At 46.4% G+C, this 17,590-nt stretch overlaps 1 protein-coding gene across 1 annotated transcript in view; it reads left to right on the forward strand.

Annotated features, from left to right (window-relative positions):
• Positions 1–17,590, forward strand: part of PARM1 (prostate androgen-regulated mucin-like protein 1) — a 107,725-nt gene that overhangs the window by 62,069 nt on the left and 28,066 nt on the right. Inside the window, exon 2 of the mRNA XM_039230979.1 lies at positions 7,723–8,472. Coding sequence (XP_039086910.1) covers positions 7,723–8,472 — 750 coding nt within the window. The remainder of the gene's footprint in view (positions 1–7,722; positions 8,473–17,590) is intronic.

The raw sequence follows: 17,590 nt of genomic DNA on the forward strand, positions 1-17,590 counted from the left end.
CAAAGGTCTGTTTCGAGACCCATCTACAATTTCCTATTAGCTAATGGCTTTTATGGAACTTACAGACAAATCAAAGGGAAAATGCGTTTGTGCCATCAGGGCCCAGCATATAAGCCAGAGAACATTTCAGTCTTTGAAAGGGGAGAGAATCCATGTTTTTACTCCATGAATATTTATCGAGTACCTTCTCTGTGCCAGGCACTAAGACACAAAAAAACAAGCTGCAGTCTCTATTATTAGGGCTCCCAGCGGATGGGAGACCAACGTGGGGAGAAATCATAGCTCAGTATAATGTGTGCTACAATTAAAATCTGTACAGAGTGCCGTGGTGACTTCACAGAGGAGGTGAGGCTCTGGAGTTCTCGGAATTGGGATGGGGAAATGGGCTTCAGGGTGGGAAGAAGAGCAAATGCAAAGGCAGGGAGATAGGCAGTATTTCAGATTGCTAAACTATTGTTATTTTCGGAATAGAATTCCTATTATGGGCCAGGCAGTGAGGTATGCACTAGGGTCCCTGTTCCATGTGCATTCTGGAGGCTAAAGAGGGAGGCATGCGTGAGACAAAGCTTCTTGTGAGCAATTACATAGTTAACATGGCGACTGCAGTGCTAGGACGTTAAGGTACAGGGTGCTCTGAGCACATGAGAAATTGGGGGCAGGGGAGGGAGAGATTTGGCAGGAGAATCAGAGAAGACCCTTCAGCTAATACTGAAATGATGAATAGGAGTAAGTCAGGTGGAGAAAAGAGCAAGCACTGTTGAGGCAGAAGGAATAGACTTCAGGGAAAAGCCTGGTGTGTTTTGAGTGGGGTGCAAGGCTGGAGGGGCCCACTGGGGCTGGATCATGGAGAGCCTTCCAGGCCTTGCTAGGGATTTGAAGTTTCATCCCCAGTACAGGGAGAAGCCAGTGCGGCCTTTCTTTCCTCCTCTCCACCGTCAGAGGGGTGTGATAGGGTCCAGTCGGCCTTTTAGGAAGCTCACGGTGGCGGCCGTCTGGCTGACCTTAGCAATCGCTTAGCATCCAGCCCTTTGGCAGCCATGGGCCTCAGCCAGGCGGGCCTGGCCTGATCCTCGGGACCACAGTCAAAGGCATGCTCACACTGACTTGGCGGCAGCAGGAAAGGGCCTGACTGTGTTTTGATCGAGTTTCACTGATTTTGCCAAAGCTCCGTCACATGTTTCCCCAGGTGCTTGACAAGCCAAGGGCAGGAGAGGACGTGCTGGGGGTAGGGGTGGGGGGAGGCAAGTAGTATAGTTCATCAGGCTACCTGGGACTCTGGCACTGGCCTAGGCTGCTGCTCGTGACACCCAGGAAAAGTGCCAGTTCAGGGCACTCATTGTCCGCTGGCTGCCGACGCTGCCAAAAGCTGATGACGGCCAGTCGGGTTGGGAGGCACAAACACGTGTGCACAGTGCAGACTCTCTTCCCTGGGATATTCTGGAACCCATCTCAGCACTGTGAGAACTCACCTTACCGCCCCAGCTATCAGCCCCAAGTCCCTTCTCCAAGCACGGCAAGAAACTGGGGATGGAGCCAGACACCTTTCTTTCTTCCATCCAAGAGACACAAACTCTATCAGCTCTCCCGTACAGGACAGCATAAATGGGCATGAATACTTTTCTATCCAGCTGAGGCTCTGCTTTTCTCCTAAGCATGAACCTGGCAGCTAGTCTCCCAACATAAAAGCCTTAAGGTGAGCAAACTTAAGGAAAGACTGGCATGTGTAAGCCCACGAGGAGGAGTTTCAGATTAGGTTCAGTTGGCCATCCTACCCCTAGAATTCTCAGCATGGCCAAGTTTAAGAGATTTCCTTCCCTGAGTCCGTCCATTTCAGGCATGGTGGCCCATCACTGCCCAAGCGGCACACACTGTATCTGGCAAGGTCACTCTGTTTTTTGGAACAGTGCACATTCGCCTCTAATTTAGAGATTAATGTATTTGATTTCTTCGTTCTATTTAGTCTGCCATTTTCTCAAGGAAATGTTAGAACTAATTCTTTTCTTCAAGGCAACGTGGCTGTACCTTGGGTGGGAAAGTGTATGGGACCCTGCATCATTGTAACTTACTCAGCTTCCCAGTCTCCTGCTGGTACCTCCTTGCTTACTCTGTAATGGCGGTTACTACAGTACGTTCTACCACTCTTTTCATGCCAAGGGCACTGTGTGTGTGTGTGTGGGGGGGGGGGTGGTGGTAGAGTAGGGGGAGCTGGGGATGGAAGCTCTAGTTTTGATTCTTTCAAGGCACTGTGGCCCAGCTCCTCCTCTTAGAAGTCTGAGTTCACTTACACCACTTTCACTCTGTCTGTCCCCCATTTATCAAATGAGGAGCTGGACTCCTTCATCATGTAGGCCCTCTCTAGATCTAAAATAATTTCATTAAGTCCCGAGAAAGTATGCATCCTTATCTGTTTGACTTACTCAGTTTGGTAGTCCTTTGGAAACACAAGTCCAACATGTAAGAAAGCAGAAATGATACTTCCTCAGACTATCTCAGTGGTTCCGAACATTGAAGTCTTAACCACACTGGGATGGTATTTGAAGATGGAGCTTTGGGGAAGGGATTAGGATTAGATGAGCTCTTGAGGGTAGGGCCTCAGGATGAGATTAGTGCCTTTGTGAGAAAAGACATCAGGGAGAGCTCTCTCTCTCTCCATGAGGTGAGACCATGTGAGGACACAGGAGGTGGCCACCTACAAGCGTGGAACAGAGCTCTCACCAGAAACTGAACAGACCCAGCCTGCTGGGCTTCCCAGCTTCCAAACTGTGCGAAGTCGATTTCTGTTGTTAGAGGCACCCGGCCGACGTGGTAGTTTGTTCTGGCAGCCTGAGCGTGTGAAGACAGCAGGTGTTCCCTGGGATAGTCGGAATAGGCCTCGGGTTTCTTCGTGCTGAAAGAATTGCCGCTGCCGTGCAGTCAGAACAGTATGGAACGTGTGGTCACATAAGCAAATCGGAGGCTTCCAATTCCTGGTTCAAGCGAAGATAACCAGCACCACCACAGCTTCCCACATTGTTTTCTTAGGAGGAATTGCTCGAACTAGACTGCAGAGTATTTTTAAATAAGTATTCAGAAGGTATGGGGTGCCTGGGTGGCTCTGCACAGAGCCTGCTTTAGATCCTCTGTCCCTCCTCTGCTCATGTTCTCTCTCTCTCTCTCTCTCTCAAATAAACAAACACTTCAAAGGAGCTTAAATAAGTACTCAGAAGGTAGCCATAGGAAAAGAATGACCACCTCCAGTCTTCTTTGGAAGCAGGAAGGGTAGGAGTTATTAAAGTATATTAGTCAGAGTTAAACAAGAAAATAGATTATTTCTAGCAACAAAACCAATTACTGGATGGAGCATATTATTTTTAGCACTATAATGATCTCCATGCTATAGCTTTTAGCTCCACTGGAAATGACAATGCAAGTGTCACCCTGAACATCATACACCTTAAGTAGCATCTTGTGTGTTCTCATCCTTTCAGAACCAACTCAACTGTCATCTCTTCTGTGACTTTTCTAAATGTCATCTGAAAATGACATTTATATATTTTTGCATTCCACAGTCCCTGTACAGAAAGTGTTCATCATATTTCAGGGCTTCCACTATAACCTGCTTTTACTTCAACGAGGCACTCACCACGTCATATTACAGGAAGTTGGATGCCTTTTCTGCCCTGCTAGATATTGAACTCCCTGAGGACAAAGCCATAGACGTAGAAGCTACTCAATAAATGAATGAACGAACAAACGAATGAATGAACGAATGAATGAATGAACGAATTAGTGCTCCTTTGTATATTACTTATTTCTAATTTAGCCCTGGTTTCCAAAGACTCTGACACAGCTACCAGACTGAGACTGTCTCTGCCTCCACCTGCCAGTCTATTAAATGACACTATCAATGGTAGTTAAATATTGCCATTTTTGTATTTTGGCCACAGAATAGCGGGCCATGGGAGCTACCAGGAGGCAGGGCTAGTAAGCTCCAAAGGTCACGTATGAAGATCTAGTGTTTTAATAATCTTTGTCCCAACTATTGTTTTGTCCATATTTGAAAGCTCTCTTAATGTGTATTCATCCTGAAACCATTGACACTTCAGAGCTGCCAGCAGTCCACCCTAGCAAGGTGGACTATCATGTGAATGAGGTCTGCCCTCCGGTTTACTAGGACACTAGCCCTCTTATGGTTTACAGTCTTGACCAACTCCTTTTCAATAAGATAAAACCAAGTACTTTGATAACAATTCGAATGTCAAATTCAGTTAAATATGAGAAAATTATGTTTTCAGGATAGATTGTGTAGCACAACTTTTATCAGCTGCTGAGTCTACTATGCACAAGGATGAAGAAGTAAGCAGTTTTATCCTAAGCACTTAATTGCATACACATCTTTTCCCCCTTCTTCTGTGCTGGAATCTAGCCCATGTTTTATTCCTTATGAATTTTGATCACAGTTGACCATTACCTATATGCTATCCCCAAGGAAATCTCCTCAGAGTATGGAAGGTTAAATAGCTGAAGACCTAACATGACATCCAGGATAGGTATATGTCATGGTAGAGTGACATAGAGTAAGGCTGACTTTTAAAGCAAGGTTGCTGCCCTCATATGACACCTGGTAGGTGGCCATTCCTGAGGTAACGATGATGGGTGTGGCCATTCTAAGTGACATATAGAAGAGAATAGAGAGATTCTGGAGTACTTTTGAATAAAGTTCTTAGTTAATTCATTTTCCTCCCTTCCTCCCTTCCCTCCTTCCCTTCTACAAGTACATACTGAGCACTTACTATGACCTAGACACTGTTTGAGGCTTGGGGGAAAGAGCAATGAATAAGACTATGTCCCTGTACCCTCATGGAACTTATATTCTGATAGAAGAGAGACATAATAAATAAAATAAATAAATAAACGAATAAATAAATAAGATGATTTCAGGAAGAAACTATTTTATTTTATTTTACTTTACAAAGAACAAAAGAGATCAAAGGGTATGGTGGTTCCTCAAGCAGTCAAGTATAGAATTACCATATGATCCACCACTTCCACTTCTGGGTATATGAAGAATTGAAGGCAGGGTCTCAAATAGATAGTTGTACACTCAGATTCATAGCGTTATTCACAGTAGCCAAAAGGTAAAAGCAACCCATTGAAGTCCATCAATGAATGAATGGATGAATACAGTGTGGTCTATATATATATAATGAAATGTTATTCAGCCTTAAAAAGGAAGCAAATTCTGGGGGGCTTGGGGGGCTCAGTTAGTTAAGCATCCAACTTTGGCTTAGGTCATGATCTTGTAGTTCATGAGTTTGAGCCCCACATCGGGTATCTGCTGTCAATACAGCAGATCTTTTGTCCCCCATTCTCTGCCTCTCCCCTGCTTGTATGCTCTCTCTCTCTTTCTCTCTCTCTCTCTCTCTGTGTGTCTCTCAAAAATAAATATTTTTTTTAAAAAGGAAGGAAATTCTGAGACACGCTACAATATGAGTGAACCACAGAGACTTGTGCTAAGTGAAATAAGCCAATCATAAAAGGACAATTATAATATGATTCTACTTGCTTGCATTACCTAGAGCAATCAAATTTATAGAGACAGAAAGTAGAATATGGTTTCCAGGACTGGGGAGAGGGAAGAAAGGAGAGTTACTATTATTTAATGGTACAGAGTTTCAGTTTGGGAAGATAAGTAAGTTCTGGAGATGGGTTAGTGGTGATGGTTGAACAATAATGGGAAGTTACTTAATGCCACTGAGCTGTACACTTAAAGATGGTTAAAATGGTAAGTGTTATGTATATTTCAACAATTAAAAAAGTAATCTTTTAAAAAATAAACAAGGAGCTGGCTGGAACAGGAATGATTTTAGTTAGGATCACCTGGGAAGGCTCCTCTAATAAGAAGGTGGCCATTTGAGTAGAGACCAACGGAGTGATGAAGAGAGCATGGGGAGACAAAGGGAATTAGTTTGGGATTTTGTTCTAAGTTCAGGAAAGGGCTTTGGAGAGTTTTGACCAGTTAAAGAACATGATCTGATTTATCACTTTAAAATACCATGCTGCCTGCTATGTGAAAAGTTAACTGAAAGGAAGAAAATCTAGAAGGCAGAAGACCAATGAAGAGACTATGGCAATAGTCTTGGCGAGTGACTCGTGGCTCAGGTGATGTTGAGACAATGGGGGAGGTGGTGAAAATGATTAGGTTGGGATATATTTTCAAGGTTGGGCCATTATAATTTGCCAGTGGGTTTGATGTGGGGTGTGAGGGAATGAGATGAATCAAGGGTGATGTCTCAGTTTTTTTTAATGTTTATTTATTTCTGAGAGAGAGAGATACAGAGTGCAGGCGGAGGAGGGACAGAGAGAAGGGGAGACCCAGAATCTGAAGAGGCTCCAGGCTCTGAGCTATAAACACAGAGCTTGACGCAGGGTTTGAACTCATGAACTGTGAGATCATAACCTAGCTTAAGTCAGACACTTCACTGACTGAGTCACCCAGGTGCCTCGATGTCTCAGTTTTTAACTGAGCAACTGAGTGAAAGAGGGTGCCAACCACTGAATGGAAACAACTAGGGGAAAAGCTAGGTGGGGGACAGTAAGGGCCATGGGAGCCAATCGAAAGATGGTTTATATAAAAAGTGAAATCCAGGGGCGCCTGGGTGGCTCAGTCTGTTCAGTGATTGACTTCGGCTCAGGTCATGATCTCGCAGTTCCTGAGTTTGAGCCTGGCATCAGGCTCTGTGCTGACAGCTCAGAGCCTAGAACTTGCAGATTCTGTGTCTCCCTCTCTCTCTGCCCCTCCCCTGTTCATGGTCTTTCTCTCTCTTTTTCTCTCTCTCTCTCGAAAATAAATAAACATTTAAAACAAAGTTTTTAAAAAAAAGTGAAATCAAAACCCAGCACTAGCAGAGTGATAGCACATAGAAGCCATTTATTAAGTACTTGAATGAAAGAAGTAATTAATTAAAGTGAAATGTGTAAATGGAAGGAGGAAGGAAAGAAACTAATTCTAAATTTTACAAAATATGAAGGAGAGCATTTTGCAAAATGGTATGATTGTAAAGTCTCCAGCTAGAATTTGAAAGAACTGGGTTCCAATGTCAAATAATGTTTCCAAACCTCAGATTCCTCCTCTTGGCTTTTATTCTGAGACTTCCCACCTTTTCTCCTTCACAAGGAATGTGTTCACATCTTGACTCATGCCGGCCAGCAAGCCCATAGCCCCAGCATCCCTGCATAAATGCAGAGCCTACCGCCCCCAGGGACCAGCCAATCAGTGAGCTCCCCTGAGAGAGACCAGCCAGTCAGCGAGCTCCTCCAGCTGTGCACTCACCAACCCTGCCTTCCCCACCTGCAGCCAAAACCTGGGTATCACTGCAGTCATTGGGGCACCAGCTGCTCAGCAGTCTGGACAAATCCCCATAAAAGTCAGGTCCCTAAAGAGTCTCACTATTTTAAGGGCACAGGTTTAAGCAAGCAGGAGACAAGGTTCGTTCATTCAGTGTTTTGGCTGCACTCACGTTGACTGACCCACTAACTGTTCTTACTGAGCCTTCGGTCTAGTTCCTACTGATAAATCACAAAGGGAGGAGGGAGCGATTAGTGGGAAGAAACTATTTAAAAGTCACCTTCACAACTGGGAAGGCACAATGCAAAACGAGAAAGACCTGTGAAAATGCTGTAAAGCAGCCTTGCCTCTCATGTTTTCATACATTAACCACATTTGTGCTGGCTCTTCCACAGGGTTAAGGATACAGAGCCTGCCTACATCTGCCCCCTTGCCTGTTTCTCTTCAGGCAAAAATTATCTCATCGAGGGGCATCTGGACAAACTCTCCGCAAAGCCCCCCTGCCTCCCCGACCACTGACACAGCCAGCGACTCCGTCTTCCCAATTACGGCCTCCACTCCAACACCTATCGTCCCCAAGAACATTTCCGTGGAGCCCAGAGAAGAGAACACCAGCCTCCCAGCCACTCACTGGGAACGCAAGAACACAGACGCCTCACCAACAAGCGGTGGGGTGACCCTAACACCCACGCCCTCGGAACACAGCTCAGGCACTCCCAAGGCAAGCGTGCCACCTACAGAGTCGCAGCCCCCCACCGAGACCCCGGCTGAGACCCCGGCTGAGACCCCGGCTGAGTCTCCCTCCGAGTCTCCTGCACTCACCTCCCCTCAGGCTCCAGCCTCATCACCCCCACCCCTATCAACCTCACCCCCGGAGATTTCTTCTGCCTCCTCTGCCAGCACCAACCACAGCTCTGCTGAGACCAGCACCAAGCCCACAGGGGCCCCAACCACCCCAGAGTCCCCAACGGAGGAGCACAGCTCTGAGCGCACACCCACGTCACATGCCACAGTGGAGCCTGTGCCCACGGACACAACGCCCCAAGCGACAGTGCCAGCCAAAGTGACCTGTATGCTGATAGACATCGAGACCACCGCCTCCCCTGGGGTGATCATGCAGGAAGTGGAGCATGCGCTAAGTTCAGGTGAGTTCCGCCACTAGAGCTGGGAGATGTTCCCAATGCGTTTCCGCTATCGAAACACAGTAGATTATCTTTGAAGCTGGGGATGTGATGCCTGAGCTGAATTCACAAGAATTTCTACAGCAGTGCAAACTTTGCTTTTAGTCACTTGATCATTTCCACACAATATCTCATTAATTGCAGCCAGTCTTTGCAATTTGTCTTCCCAGATGTCACAGATAGTGGCAACTGATGAGACAGTATAAGCAAAGGGGTTAACAGCATGGCTTTTGGGCTGACTTCCTAGGTTTTAGTTCTGGTTTCTGACCTTGGAAAAAGCGACTTTACCTTTTTAGTCCTTATTTTTTCCCCATCTGTAAAATGTGGACAAAAGGGGTTCTGTCGTACATGATTCTTGTGGAGATTATAGGAGATGCCTGTGAAGTGCTTTGTAAGTGCTCAGGAAATGTCAGTTATTAGTATTTTTCTCAGTGCATTAACGAAGTGCTTACTTCATGGAACCCAGTCAAGGGAAGTAGAGTGGGGGTTGGGGGCTGTGGAGAACTTGCTTATTCTTTATAGTCACCGATATAGTTCATGGGAAAGACGGTAAATTTTACAGGACATTGCATTTGTTTTTCTTCTCCCAGCAGTCCTATGAAGTCAGTATTATTTTTATCTTGACTTTCCTATCTCAATAATTACAAGGAAGGAGATTTAGGGTCTCTTCTAAGGTCACATGCGTCTGACATTGACGTAAAGATGATAAACTTTAGGGTATGGAGCGGAAGAGGCTTTAGGGGGAGCATTTGGCCTCCTGAGTAAGAAACAATAAGGTGAGAACAGCCAGAGGTGAAGGGGGAAATGGCTCTGTGGCCCCTTCCCTGGACAGCATGCCCCCGGAATCTTGAGAATGGAGCCACACATGACTACCTGAGGTCAAAGGAGTGGCTGTGACGGAGGAGAATTGAACTCCATTTAACAATGAATAAGCAACCTTTATACACAGAAACTCCAGTAAACAGCGGAGGTGGGGAGAAAGGGCTAAGATTAACAAGACATGATTCTTTATGGAAGAGTTTATAGTTGACAAGGGTACGAAGTCCCAAAGAATTACACATTGTGATATCGAAGGTCCGGTATCTCAGCAAAAGTCCCAAGGAGAGAGAGCGATGCAGTGACATGGGGATGAAGGAATGAATTACAAAGGTCCAGGGTACCCCCAGGGGAGCCTAGCAGCAGAGCTGTTGTGAGTCCGGCCTTGGACGAGGGAACAGGCACCAGAACCCAGAAAGCGAGTCTTGTAGAACAGACCACCTTGACAGAAGCACTGACTCGGCTGAGAGACACAGCTAACCCCAGGTGACTTCTGGGAGTGAAAGACATAAATCTTCTGCCCTCCGCTGTGTCCCTTCCCTTGAATATACAGCCAGAAGCCAAGAACAGGGAAGCCCGTAGTCCATACAGGTCAGTCTCCTGGAGGGCTCATCAGAGAGAAAGTGGAGAAGGAGACAGTAGAGAGTGGCATACCCAGGTCAAAGGCTGATTCGTCTATGTCTCCCCCCATCCCCATTAGCGCCCTGCCTACACCTCTGGCCAGCACTCCTCACGATGCCTTGAGATGTGTTGTTGCATGATGCTGTGCGCCCAACAGGCAGGTGACATCTCTAACGTAGACCCGGTTCCTGGAACAGGGTGGGTGTTGACTCGGTGTCTGACGGACTGTCCCTAGCAAAGGTGCCAGCAGCGTATGGCTCGAAGTGGCCCTCGTCTCGTCTCTCTCTTTTAATTCAGGCCTCACTATCACCTCCGTGACATTGACGCTTGGGCTTTCTAGCTAATGTCCCTCTCCCCACTTTCTGTCCCCTCCAGGATACTCAGACGTGATGGGTTATTATTCCTGAGCACAGATTCTGAGCCTGGCATGCATACACCTCCATGATCGGACACAGCCTACTACTCTCTGCCATCACCCTAGTTCCGTGGGCTGGATTAGCTGAGACTGTCCAGTTCCTGTGCTCTGGCTTGCATTGTGTCTGGGTGTCCCGAACTCTAAGCCAACAGAGTCCAGAGGTGCAAAATTAGTGACAGAGCCGGGTCATGAACCTTTATAGCCCTAGGGAATCTTATACCCGGTAGCTAATCCAAGGTGAATTAAGGAAGGAAGGAGGGACTGATTTGAGAAGAGAGATGGGTGGCAGGGTGGAGAGAGATCGGGCCAGTGTACATTTCATAGGCCAGAAAGGATTTATCCCTGTGACCTATTAAATCAAGAAACATTTTCGGTGCTGCTACCAGTATACTGTGCTTGAGGCAAAGGAGTAGGAGACCTGTCTTGGAGACTTTATAGTTTGAGTAGAGAGAAAGGGCACAGGTAACTCTTAATACCATTCGAGTGACCACATTACTTTCTAATCTGAGGATAAATGGACATGTGTGGAAGGATCTTGGAGCAGATGGGGTACAGTCTGTTCATTTCCAAGGTGAAGAAATCGTGTCCCAGAAGTTTGGAGGGCCTCCCCCCAGGTCACACAGCCCAGTGACAGAGCTGGGCCCAGAGCTCAGATCCTTAAAACCACAATCAAGTCTTCTTTCAGCAGCCAGTGTCTGTACTGGTTGTGTTTAAGTGCGTGAGCTGCCCTAATTGTGGCAGTAATAACCACATTTTTCTTTAGCATTTTGTCTTACTCTGCGTGAAGTTCACATGACATATTCTTATTAATCCATGGACTCATCCACAACTATCTAGACTTAGTCTCCAGGGAATAATGCTAAAACAAGGTAAACGCCATGGCAGTGAAATTTAACTTGGGGATAAAAGGAAGGTTCTATGAAGGAGGGGCACATGAGCGGAGGCATAGGAAAGAAAGGTGATTTGGTCCTAAAGACAGACGGGGCAAGGGAGATCCAGGCACTTGTGTGCAAAGTAGGGAACCAGTGGCCAAGTCACTCAGAATCCGCCTCGCAGCTGCAGGGCCCAGAATTGCTCTTGCTGAGGTTTCCAATGCCCTCCGTGGCTGCTGAGTCTAGGGGCCGAGACCTGGTTTGACCCCATGTCTCCACCGCATTTGACAGGGATGGTCACTGCCCTGGGCCTTCAGGCGCTGTCTCCATCTGACGTCCAGGACGCATCTCTCAGTCCTTCACCTGCCTGGCTGACCACTCCTCCCAAGTCCCTGCCTCTCTCATCCCCTCCCGCACCGGAGCAACCCCAGGGTCAGGCCTGGCCTCCCCTCTCCCCAGCTCTCCACACTCACTCCTGAGGTGACCTTATCCTGCTTCAGGACTTGCCATGCCATCCACATGCTGATAACTCTGAGACAGAAAGTTCTATCCCTGTTTTGTTCCAATGAACTAAAGATGTGTATATCCAGCTGTCAGCTAACTCGCATCTCCACGTGCGTGGCTCGCAGGTGTCTCGCACTGAATATGCGTATGGTGAGGTCCTGAAATCCTCAGCCTTTAGTCTGCTCCTCCCTCGCCTTCCAGAAGCCTTGGGCTAATCCTGGACTTCTGTCCTCACAGACTCCTCACGCAGCCCATCAGAACCTAGGCTCCCCTGCCTCCTGTCACGGATATGATTTTAATATTCCTGTGACTGATCCCCACTAGCCACACCCTTGCCAGAGAGATTCTCTCAAAACCTAGGATAGACCCCGTCACTCCTCGGCTCTGACCCTCCTGTTGCTTCCCCCCTGAAGCATAGCGAAAGCCAAATTTGTGTGGCGCCTGCAGCGCTCACGTGATCTAACCTGGGCTGTCTTTCTGCGCTCTTCTCCCGCTTCCACGTGCAAACACACCAGCAGCCTTACTGTTTCTGGAACACCCCGGGGATACTCTCACTTCAGGTCCTTTGCACTTGCGGTTCTCTCTGCCTGAAATATCTTCCCTCTAGGTCTTTAACAGCTCACTCCTTTTCATCAGTCGAGACACTGGCCATCTCCCCCTCGGTGAGCCATTCCCTTAGCCCTGTGTGAAACTGCCGTCCTCACGATTACTTACCGCTTTCTGTCTCCCTTATTTAGTGAGTGGGTGCTGTTTTCTGCTGTTCGACGGTCAGCTCCATGAAAGCAAGGAGCTCGTTCATGAAGAGGAAGCTGTAGGCTACATCCTCGGTCACTAGGACAGAGCCTGACACATGGTAGCCCCTCGGTAACATGGTGGAATATGTGAATGAGTCAGGCAAGCAGTACCAGAGAAGCTGTTTCACCTCTTTGAGCATTGGTCATGTCATCAGTAAGATAGGGACCGTATCCACATGACGGGATTATCATAAAGTTTAATTAAGACATTTACAGCTCAGGGCGCCTGGGTGGCTCAGTCAGTTGGCATCTGACTCTTGATTTCGGCTCAGGTCATGATCTCACAGTTTGTGGGATCGACACCCCCATCCAGCTCCACACTGATGGTACAGAGCCTGCTTGGGATCTTCTCTCTCTCTCTCAAAATAAATAAAATAAACCTTAAAAAAAAGAAACTCACAAACCGATAGCCCAGTCAATGTCTATGGTTATTATTTTACTATGATTTATCATCATCATTACTATCATTGCCATTTTGCTATTGTCATTATTATTTTTGTTTTTATTGAGCTTTAACTATGAGTCAGGCGTCTGACTAGGTACTGGGGATTTGGCCATGAATGAGACATCACTGTCCTCCTGGAGCTTACAGTGTAGCATGTAATACAGCATGGCAAGTAGCCTAGTTTAGTGGATCCCAGACTGCAGGGAGGGGAAAATTGCAGAAGCAGGAAGCCAGATTTCAGGAGAAGTGTTAGAGGACCCTGAGTAGCAGGCGGAGGTGATCTACTTTACTTGCCAGATTATCAGTAGTCATCAAGAGCTTTTGATCAGGGGAAGAAAATGCTGAGAATTATATTTTAAGAATATTCGGCGGGCAGGCACATGTATGGTAAGTTGCAGGAAGTTCAGTACTAGAAACACAAAGACCAATTTCTGCCTGGTTTCCAGTTTGCCGTTGCCACTGACAGACGTTGTCACTTAACTACTTTGACTTTAAGGGCTCTTAGCTATAAACTGAATACAAGAGGGACACCCTTTCAGATCTTTTTGGCTTATCCTACTATGAAATCATTTATTACAGTTATCCGATGCAGAAGAAGGAGATTCATTTTCATGTGAGGCTTACTGAAAATATACATGTTCTAAGAGTCAGGCTAGCAGTTGACCCAGGTAAGTCCCTTGTGTCAACTTCAGAACGTTCCAGTGACGTGATCTCGATGGTATCTGTTCGGCCAAAGAGATTCAGTAACTTACTCAAGTTTTCACTTGAGCAACCAGACCACGATTGCAATTCAGTTCTCTTGACTGACCCTGAGTCAAGCCTTTATTCCATCACACCCATCCTACCTGCGTTCGTGGGAAGTGACAAGTCGGGGGAGGGCTGATGGCCTCCAGCACCACCGTGGAAATAAGCCCTGTTGTCGTCAAAGGCGGAGCGCCAGACGAGTCCAAAGGGCAGGGCTGCCTGATAGGGAGAGGCAGCTGGTGGTAGCTGCTGTGGGAGAGTGGCTGTGCAGAGCAAATGAGTTCCGGTTTTTGTTTTTCAGTTTTTGTTTTGCTTTTAAGGAAGAAAGAGAGGCATGATGTGTTAAATTTGGATTCTCTTGTGTTATTAAATCAGAGCTCTTCCCTAAGTGTCCATCAACGGACGAATGGATCAAGAAGCTGTGGTTTATCTATACCATGGAATACTACATGGCAATGAGAAACCATGAAATCTGGCCATGTGTAGCAACATGGATGGACCTTGAGGGTGTTATGCTGAGCGAAATAAGTCAGGCAGAGGAGGACAGCTACCCTATGTTTGCACGTATAGGAGGTTTAGGGGGAACTTAACATGGGGGAGAACAAGGGGGAAATGGTGGGGAAGAGGAAGAGAGGCAAACCATGAGAGACTCTTGAATGCTGAGAAACAAACTGAGGACTGATGGATGTGGGGGGGAGGGGGGCGATGGGCATGGAGGAGGGCACTTGTGGGGATGAGCACTGGGTGTTATGGAAACCAATTTGACAATAAACTATTTGTAAAAAAAAAAAAAAATATCAGAGCTCTTCAAGGGCAGAAACTATGACTATGGTATCTTTTGACCCATGAACTAAAGTGAATGGTGCCGTGCACGATTCAGTGCTCAGCAAATGCTTAAGAGATAAACTGACATTGCACACCAAGTTATATTCAAAATATCTTCAATTCTTGCAAATGAAAACTTTAAAATTATAGTCACCTTTTTTGTTGCAAAGGGGATATTCTCTTTTGTCTATAAAATGAAGTGTCCACTGGCCTTATTATGCTATCTTATACTTCCCATTACAAAGAGGACATGTAATTGTGAAAATTGATGAAAGCTTTTGAACTTTATTTTTTTCAATGTCTATTTATTTATTTTGAGAGGGAGAGAGAAATAGCAAGAGAAGGGAAGAGAGAGAAAGAGACAGAGAATCCCAAGCAGGCTCCAGGCTCTGAACTATCACCACGGAGCCCCACACGGGGCTAGAACTTACAAACCACGGGATCATGACCTGAGCTGAAATCAAGAATCGGGTGCTTAACTGACTGAGCTACCCAGGCGCCCCTGAACTTTAAATTGCTTGTCTGAATCCCAGTCTTTATTCAGTACAAACTGTGCTAATACGTACTCTTAAATAAAGGGCACTGGGCAGGCACAGACACCTAGACATGTCTGTATCCATACCCGCAGGGGACTTTGAGCTCTACAGGACATCTCCTCACTCCATGATTAACTCTTAGGATGAGTATAGATTGGAAAAAGAATTAAGTCCTTAAAAAGATGGAAGAATATTTTCATGTATTTATTCATTAATTACTTATTTATTTTACCAAAATATAACTCTTTATTTTGCAAAGTCTATGTAATTCTCAACAGCTAATGGTCACACTAAAGGGTTAAAAATGTCCATATCATTCAGTGGGCAAATTAGGGAAGAATATTTTAAAGTACACATGGAAAAATTTTAGGACTAATAAAATGTGTGTTGTAGGAAGTTAATTGCCGTCATATTGACATGATTAAAAATATATTAAAGGTGGGGCACCTGGGTGGCTCAGTTGGTTAAGCGTCCGACTCTTGACTTCGGCTCAGGTCATGATCTCATGGTTCATGAATTTGAGCCCCGTGTTGGGCTCTGTGCTGACAGCTAGCTCAGAGCCTGGCGACTGTTCCCAATTTTGTGTCTCCCTCTCTCTCTGACCTTCCCCTGTTCATGTTCTCTCTCTCTCTGTCAGAAATAAATTAAAAAAAATATATATATATATATGTGTATATATATATATATATGTATATATATATATAAAAGGGAGAAACTGGTGATTTAATAAGCCCACATAATGAGAAGGTCATCTAAAAGAATGTCAGATTGGCCCATCAGATTCTTTTGGAACGCCCAGAATGTGTGAGGAAACGATAATCCTAAAGTGTATTGTATCCGTCTTAGGCTCAGCAATGTAGACATCTCATTGTTGTGCATGCCCAGGCCTGGCCTTTTACAGTAAAGGCACTGCCATCTTTCCATGTCGCTCTTCTTTGCTTCCTGTGTCCTCTCTGTCACCGAACACTGTTGATTTTGAAATCTTAGTAGCTGCCAAATTCATCCACTTCTCTTCATTCTCACTCTCGTTCCCAAACTCACATAATCCCACCGTGATGGGCCCCCCTCCTGCTCCCCTGCGCCCGTCTCCCCCTCCTGCCCATTCAGCGCATGGCAGCCAGAGCGACGACTACATGCAGATCTGGTCAGGTCACACACACCCTCGCTGCTCCCTGAATCCCAGCCCTTCTGGGACATCCCAGCGCCAATAGGATGAAATCCGTAAGGCCACGGAGCCCTGCGAGGTTGGGCTGTGCCTGCCATCTCTGCCTTATCCCACTCCCTGCCCCTCGCTCTCTGCACCTCCCATGCTGGTGTCTCTCTGTGGTGTGAACGTGCTGATCTCCCTCTTGACACAGGGCCTTTCCTCCTTAGAATGCTTCTCCTGGGAACCCAGAACAACTCCCTTCACCAGTGAATTCCAGCTCATTCCTGGGGTCTCAGCAGCTCGAAGATCACCTGTTCAGGAAGTCTCTCATGGATCCCCCTGTCTAGCTCTGGTCTTTCAGTTACACGCTGTCACAGTTCAGTTGTATCTCCTCTTGCATTTACTCCTGTGGCTCCTTGTTCCTTGTTCACACTGCATTTCCAGGTAACTGTGGGTGAGGCCTTGTCTGTTTGGGCTCACAAATAACATTCCTAGTGCCTAACAGTGTCTGTGCAATGACTAAATATCAAACTTTACACAATAAACCCACCTACCTTCTTAGCCTCCTAAACCCTGACCTTTGGATTGAGGATGCAGAAAAAAGCTTTGATCTACTGTCTTCATCAGTTCAGGCTCCTAGGACAAAAGTACCGCAGGCTGGGTGGCTTAAACAACTTATTTCTCATAGTTCTGGAGGCTGGGACGTCCAGGGTCAAAGCACCTGCAGATTTAGCACCTGATGAGACCTCCTGCTTCTTGGTCCACACAAGGCCATCTTCTCACTGTGTCCTCACATGACAGAAGGGGGCAAGGGAGCTCTCTGGGGACTCTTTGGTAAGGGCACTAATCCCCTTCACCAGGGCTCCACCCTCATGACCTAATCACCTCCCGAAGGCCCCACCTCCTGATACTGTCATACTGGGGGTAGGATTTCAACATGAGTTGGGGATTGGGTGTAGACATCGGTTCACAATACCCATGCACACAGATTCCCCTCTAATATGCTGCCATCGTTATAGACCATCGAATGGGCTCTGTGCTGCCACTGTGGGTTTCAGCCCACCCCCTTCCCACCACACCTCCTTCCAACTTGCTGACTCCCTCCTCTCTCCTCCCTTTGGTCCCGATGGACTTCAGAGCTGAGGAGATTGCGGATTGCTACAAACCCTCGCTCACGTTTTTTCTTTTGTGTGTAATTTTTGAAGCTTAGGCTAAACTTCAAAGTTTGTTGACTCCAAGTAAATTCTCCAAAGGAGCTCCCAAATATCTGATTTTATTTTAGGTAAAAATTATTCTGCATTCTTGTCTCCGTGACTTTTATTTCTCCTTTGGTTTACTTTTAGTACCTAAGCCTTAATCTGGT

This window comes from Hyaena hyaena, unplaced genomic scaffold, assembly GCF_003009895.1.
Source record: "Hyaena hyaena isolate Hyena2069 unplaced genomic scaffold, ASM300989v1 scaffold_54, whole genome shotgun sequence".
NCBI classification, from domain to species: domain Eukaryota; kingdom Metazoa; phylum Chordata; class Mammalia; order Carnivora; family Hyaenidae; genus Hyaena; species Hyaena hyaena.